This window comes from Galeopterus variegatus, unplaced genomic scaffold (genome assembly GCF_000696425.1).
Source record: "Galeopterus variegatus unplaced genomic scaffold, G_variegatus-3.0.2 Scaffold123, whole genome shotgun sequence".
In the NCBI taxonomy this organism is placed as follows: Eukaryota; Metazoa; Chordata; class Mammalia; order Dermoptera; family Cynocephalidae; genus Galeopterus; species Galeopterus variegatus.
The window spans coordinates 62,718-69,909 of NW_007726234.1; the positions used below are offsets into that span (position 1 = coordinate 62,718).

Sequence of the window (7,192 nt, forward strand, 5' to 3'; positions counted from 1 at the left end):
GCGCGAGGGTTTGCTGTCGCGTTGCGGGTCCCGGTCCGGTACGGGCGCGACACTGAGGGTTGCGATCCATTGCCGGACACGAAAAAAGACAAAAAGGAAAATAAATAAATAAATAAATAATCAGTTATGTCTTCATACGTTTTAGCTAATAAGGAAAAACCCTTACATATGTTACCTTTGTAGTTACCCTTTCCATTGGTCTTCATTCCTCTATTTAGACCCACATTTGCATCTTGTATCATTTTACTTCTGCCAGAAGGTCTTCTTTTAACTTTTTTTTTTTTTTTTAATGGTGGCTAGCCAGTAAGGGTACCTGAACCCTTGGCCTTGGTGTTACCAGCACCACACTCTAACCAAGTCACCTAATCAGACAGTTCCCTTTAACGTTTTTTTTTTTAAGTGTGGGTTTTTTGGTCATGAATTCTTCTGTACATCTGACAGTGTCTTTATTTTGCCTTTTTTAGCTGCTTTGTTGAGATGAGACCTAATTCACATACCATTTCATTCATTCATTGAAAGTAGACAATTCATTATTTTTAGTATATTCATAGGATTCTGCAGCCATCACCACAGTCTCATTTTAGAACATTTTTGTTCCTCCTAGTGAAACCCCATACCCATTAGCAGTTGTTTTGATTACCTCCTATTCACCCATTTGGTGAAGGAGGGATCCCCTGCCCTAAATATTACGAAATGGCTGAACACACAACACCCTACACTGGACAGGTGAGATGGACAGTAATTTACTAGTCACATATACTAACAGCCCAGGGGAGGAGGAAACCTTATATCCTACAGGGGCACACAGCAGTTGCACTTGTGAACAAGGTGAACATACGTGGGCTGTGGGAGGCTGGCTTTATAGTAAAAAGAAGGGGAGGTAACCCCCAGTTCCCACCAGAAGATATTATTGGCTTGTTTGAATAATTTTGCAGGCTGGCAGAGAAGTGAAATTAGATTGAGGACTGGGTGGAGTGCAGCTGACCCAGTTGAAAATGGAACTAGCTAGATAGGGAGCATTTTCCAGTGAGTGGGGGGCATATCTCACGAGAGCAGGGAAACTTGTGGTTAGGCCTTTGGGGCCCTGCAAGGCTCACAGATGTCGAAGTAGCACTTATTGAATCTACTTTCAGGCCTTATATCACAGCAGTCAATCTCCATTCCTTTCTGACCCTCCTCCAGCCCATGGCAACCACAGATCTACTTTCTGTCTCTGGATTTGCCTATTCTGGACATTTCATATAAATGGAATTATACAGTATGTGGTATTTTCTGACAGCCTTTTTTCCTCAACATATTTTCAGGGGTCATCCATGTCATAACATGTATTAGTACTTCATTACTTTTCATTGCTGACTAATATTCTACTCTATGGCTATACGACATTTTATTTATCCATTCAGCAGGTGATGGGCATTTAGGTTGTTTTCACTTTGGGGCTATTATGAATAATGCTGCTATGAACATTCACGTGCACGTTTTTGTGTGGATGTATGTCTCATTTCTCCTGGGTGTATACCTAAGTTTGCGTTTGTTTTTGTTTTGGGTAGTTTTTTTTTTTTTTTTTTCCAGTGCTTTCAAGATGTTCCTCACTATCCTTGTGTTTGCATTGCTTCTGATGAGAAATCTACTGTCGTCCTTATCTTGTTCTTTGGAACATGTAATGACTCTGGCTGCTTTCAAGATTTTACTTTTATCATTGGTTTTAAGCAGTTTGATTATGACGTGCTTTGGTGTAGTTTTTTTCATATTTCTTGTGTTTGGGATTTGCTGAGATTGTTAGATCTGTGGGTTTAAAGTTTTCACCAATTTCAGAAAATTTTCAGCCATTATTTATTCAGATTCTGTCCCACCTCCACTTTTGGGACTCCAGTTATCCATATAGTAGGCTGCTTGAACTTGTCCCATAGCTAACTGATAATTTTTCTTTCTTATTTTTGGATTCTTTTTTTCTCTTTATTTTATTTTGTATAGTTTTTGTTGCTATGCTTTCAGTTCAGTATTTTTTCTAATGTCTAATCTGCTGTCAATGCTATTCAATATTTTTTCATCTCAGATATTGTAGTTTTCATCTCTAGCAGTTTATTTTAAATGTCTTCCATGTTTCTGTTTTACTTCTAGAGCATATGGAATATAGTTATAATATCTTTCTCTAATTCTAACATCTGGGTCAGTTCTGGGTCAGTTTCAATTGATTTTCAATGGATTGATCGTTTGCTTTATTTTTATTTTTATTTTTATTTTTTTTCCTTTTTGTCTTTTCTCGTGACCGGCAACGGATCGCAACCCTCAGTGTCGCGCCCGTACCGGACCGGGACCGGCAATGGGATCGCAACCCTCGGTGTTGCGACTGCACCCCGCCCAGCCAGTGAGCGGCTGGTCCGCATGTGGGATCCGAACCCTCGGCGGGAGCGCCGCTGCGCTCCCAAGCGGCGCACTGTAGCAGTGCGCCACCGGGCCGGCCCCATCATTAGCTTTAGTAGGAGATTTTTTTTCTTCATTGCTGGTAATCTAGACTGGATGTCTAACATTGTGAATTTTACTTTGTTGGGTGGTGGATATTTTTGTATTTTTCTAAGTCTTTTTGAGTTTCTGGGGGATATAGTTAAGTTACTTGGAAGCAGTTTGATTATTTCAGGTCTCACTCTTATGATTTGTTGGGTGGGTTTGTTGCAGTGCTCAGTGTAGGGTAATCGTTCTCTACTACTGAGGCAAGACCTTCCTGAATACTCAGTGCCCTGTGAATTATATGTTTTTACAGTCTGCTTGTGGAAACAAGCACTGTGGGCCAGTGTAAGTGCCACTAGTTCTCTCTAATCCACTCAGGTAGTTCATTCTGGAGGCTTAGGGAGTTTTGTCACATACATGCTCTCATTAGTACTCTGCCAAATACCTCCAGGCTACTCTCTTTGTTGCTCTCTCCTCTTTGGCACTCTGTCCTGTGACCTCTAGCTGCCTTGGTCTCCCTGGACTCTCAGATGCATCTTTTAAAACAAGGGAGTCTTCTGTGCTCTGCCTCATTTCCCCCTCCTCTGCACCACAAATTGCATATTCTCTCAGGTCACTCATAGGGCTCACGTCATTTGTTCCCTGAATCATAGAATGACTGTCTTTTCTTGCCTGGTGTCTAGTGTCTTGAAAATGGTTTATTTTTCCACTCAGGTTATTTCAGGTGGGAGGGTAGATCAATCCCTTTTACTCTATCTTTGCTAGAAGGAGAAGTTTGCCCAAAGGGTTTTGAGGGATGAATAAAAAAGCCAGCTGGAATACAAACTCTTTCATGAATCTGTTTTCAACAGAGATTTTTGTTAGTATTTAAAATTCTTTTCATGATAAAGTTCTTGATCTAAATAAGCTTTCTTATTATCTTTACAGCCTCCCTCCGAATATTGATTTGCTAGATGGCCCAGACTTATTGGAAACAAGTATTGGTGATGTAATTGGGCCATCTGACACTATGGAAACATCCCAAGTGGCTGATGAAGCTAATGTAGCCACCAGGCAAACTGGATTAGAGGAACCTGAAGTTGAATGTAGGAGTAAGTAAATGTTCTATAATACATCAGTGACACCCTTTTATTTCGTCTCCCTTTGAAATGAGATATTTAAATCAGTTACTCCAAGAATATTGTGTGTAATAGTTGAATTTTTAAATTTAATTCAAAATTGTTATGACTTCTTGCCTTTTTTTTGACTTAAGAGAACATTGAAATATTTACGATAACATAAATGAGGCCATTAAACATGTGTGTCATTTATAACTCATTAAACATTTATGAGTTTTCAAACTTGCTTTTTGCTTTGTTTCTTGAGTGCAAATTGAGAAGAAAAAAAAGTTTCCTTGAAGATTTTCTAGGGCACAGGATTGAATGAATGAATGAACATTCCATTAGTTTCTAAAAAGTATTTTGTTATTAATGAAGATTATTGTTGTGTAGTCCCACAAAAAGAAATAATACAGAAAGAATGCTGCTTTTCTTAACCTTTTCAAAGGTTAAAAAGAGAAAGTAAATTGCTCATTGAAAATCTCTATGTATCTGTGAGTTTGGTTTGATATTAAAGCATAAATTATTTTTAAACAGAAGTTTCCTGTTGAGTCTCAGTATAGTGTGTGTTCATTTTAAAGCAGCTTGTACTTATGTGGCTCTTGCCAATTTTGATTTCTATTGCAGACTAAAATTAGAAACCATCTTTAAACAACTCATAAAAATTGCCTGTTAGTACGCTGTTGTCTCTGAAGAGTGCAGAATACAGAATAGTATTTAGTAATTTAGAAATAAGAAGTGTTAGTGGAAAGTTACATTACACAGTGATTCTGGTGTTAAGAATTTGTTCTTTTGTTTCATAAGTAACCATACAAATAGATAGCTAAACAAATGTCCTGGTACATCGGTTTTTGTTTTTATTAACATCTACCATGTTTAAATTGTGCTTGTTAGTCTGAGGTTAGGGAAACAAGAATTAACTTTGATTTATTATGTTGGTAATTTCAGAATAATGTTCTAACTTGATTTTATAAAGGTAGTAGTCAATTATTGGATTAAGAAAACATCTTTCGGGCCGGCCCGGTGGCGCACTCGGTAGAGTGCGGCGCTTGGGAGCGCCGTGGCGCTCCTGCCTAGGGTTCGGATCCCATATAGAGACCGGTCCGCTCACTGGTTGAGCGCGGTGCGGGCGCGACACCGAGGGTTGCAATCCCGTTGCCGGTCGTGGTGCGGGCGCGACACCAAGGGTTGCGATCCCATTACCGGTCACGAGAAAAGACAAAAAGGAAAAAAAAAAAAAAAAAGAAAACATCTTTCATTACTATTTCTTGTGTACCTTCTCTGCAGTAATTTCTTTTTATTAGTCCAGTTTTGACAGCCCTGTGCTGGACTCTGTCCACCTCTTATTAGAAATCCTTGCTCTTAGCAAACCAAATTCATTAGGGTTTAGATTTAGCCAGAAGCAGGACTAGCTAAATGCAAAGTATTTCCAAGGTTAAAAAAAAATAGTTTCCTTTATAGAGATGGCATTCATGACTTCATTTATATTTCATTTTATGTCCATTATATAAATTCAAAAAGTTTAATTCCTTCAGTGCTGTAATAATGTTGTATTAGCAAACACTTATTGAGTAATACTTTTTAGCAAATTGTATTAGGTTAAGGCAACATGGTAGAATGAACTAGGGATGCCTAGAAAAGATCAAATGAAATATGATAACTCTCCTAATATTTGAAAGTCTGGTACATCAGAGAATTTATTTTATGGTGCTTTATTGGTGAATGTTGGACGAGCAATTTGCAAGTATAAGGAAGTATATTTTGCATTAGAATAGGAAATAATTTTTTTTTTTTTTTTTTTTTTTGTCCTTTTTGAGACCAGCCGCACCGTGCTCAGCCAGTGAGTGCTGTGAGAGCACTGGTCATCCCTATATAGGATCCGAACCCACAGCAGGAGTGCCACTGCGCTCCCAGCGCCACACTCTCCCGAGTGCGCCATGGGCTTGGCCCCAAGAAATAATTTTTTTTTTAACTGTTTTCTGCCTTATAATAGAAATAGATACCTAAGAGTTAGTGAGCTCCTCATTACAGAAAGTATTCAAGCAGAGCTTGACTGCTGTTGACGTTGTGCCAGAAGAAATTCTTGCATAGTGTGGGGGTTTCGTTAATGACTTATTCAGTTCAGATTTATAACATTTGTTCAAAGTCAATCAATGAGACTAATTAGAGCATTTTTATTTTAAGAGTTAAGATCTTATCAATCTTGATATCTAGTTTATTCTGTATTTCATTTTGGTTGTAATGTCAAAATGCTGATTCACATGGGTAAGTCGTTTATAGTAACTTTTTCTTTAACAGCTTAGTTTATATCTTGGGATGTTCTTCACCCAAACAGAAGTAAGCAGATGCTTTATTTCAATCAAAGGAAAAAAGTATTAATTTAGCATAAGCTAAAGCATTTGTGGTCTCAGCATCATCATGTTAAAATTTAGTATAAAATTTGAAGCATAAGAAAACCAGGAAATTGCAGTTAGTAAATATGTAGGGAAGGTTTTCAGAAGACCATTGTTGAATTAGTGATTCTCAGCTTTGGTAGTACATTAACATCAACTGGAGAGTTTTAAAAACTACCAGTCCTAGGATCCTACCTACCTCCTGAGATTCTGACATAATTATTCTAGGATGAGCCTTGGGAATCAGTATTTCATAAAAGTGCCCCATTTGATCCTAATGTGCAGCCAGGGAGAGGATCCACTGGATTAATTGATGGACACTTTTAGAAGATCCCTTTGACCCAGAAGACGTGATTTCATAGTTTTCCCCTCCTTTCTTCTACCTCGTTATATAGAAATTATTAGTAATTCAGCAATTTTTTTTGTGAAGTGACCGTGTAAAAATTTAAACTCACACCAAATTATTCCCTGCAAAATAAGATTATTTCAGGGTGGTTAATTCAGTTGTTGTTTTTGCTGCTAGCCAGTATGGGAATCCAAACCGTTGAGCTTGGTGTTATGAACACCGTGCTGCAACCAACTGAGTTAACCAGCCAGCCCCAGAGTGGTTAATTTAAATAAAGTTCATTTAAAGATGGATTGTGTTTAATGTATTATCTTTTCATTGGTTAGAGGACTTTATTTGTAATGTATTTTGCAGCTAGGAAGAACACTATGAAGATAAGATGCTTGTCCTTCATCATACCTGATAGTACTAATATATAATATGTTGTATAAGTAAATAAATAAATATATATTCTTCATTAATTTGTGCTGCATGATTTTAGTTTTAGGTAGTATGTAGTCAGGGCCAAGGAACAAATACAGCAAAGTGCTGGGGTTGGACCTGAGCTTGGAGTTGTGGTTAGACAGAGCAGGATTATGTTACAAGTGTTCTCTCCCCTTTGAGTCTTTTGGCTGGGTAAGCCCTTTTAACCACACTACTATTGATACTTCATATTCAGTTGCTTTTTAGGAGTGGTGCAGATATAGGGCAGTGTTCCTGCTTAGGATTATCTCTTAATCAAATTAATGGAGAGGTACCTGGTTATGAAAATATATTTATTTTGTGCTCATCTGGACTGTACTTTTTTTTTTTTTTTTGTCCTTTTTGAGACCGGCTGCACCACGCTCAGCCAGTGAGCGCTGTGAGAGCACCGGTCATCCCTATATAGGATCCAAACCCATGGCGGGAGTGCTGCCGCACTCCCAGCG

General features: G+C 38.2%; 1 protein-coding gene across 1 annotated transcript in view; it reads left to right on the forward strand.

Annotated features, from left to right (window-relative positions):
• LOC103603731 (band 4.1-like protein 5) overlaps window positions 1–7,192 on the forward strand; it is a gene marked incomplete at its 5' end in the record, with an annotated part of 104,406 nt that overhangs the window by 60,768 nt on the left and 36,446 nt on the right. The window contains one exon of the mRNA XM_008588311.1: window positions 3,376–3,539. Coding sequence (XP_008586533.1) covers window positions 3,376–3,539 — 164 coding nt within the window. The remainder of the gene's footprint in view (window positions 1–3,375; window positions 3,540–7,192) is intronic.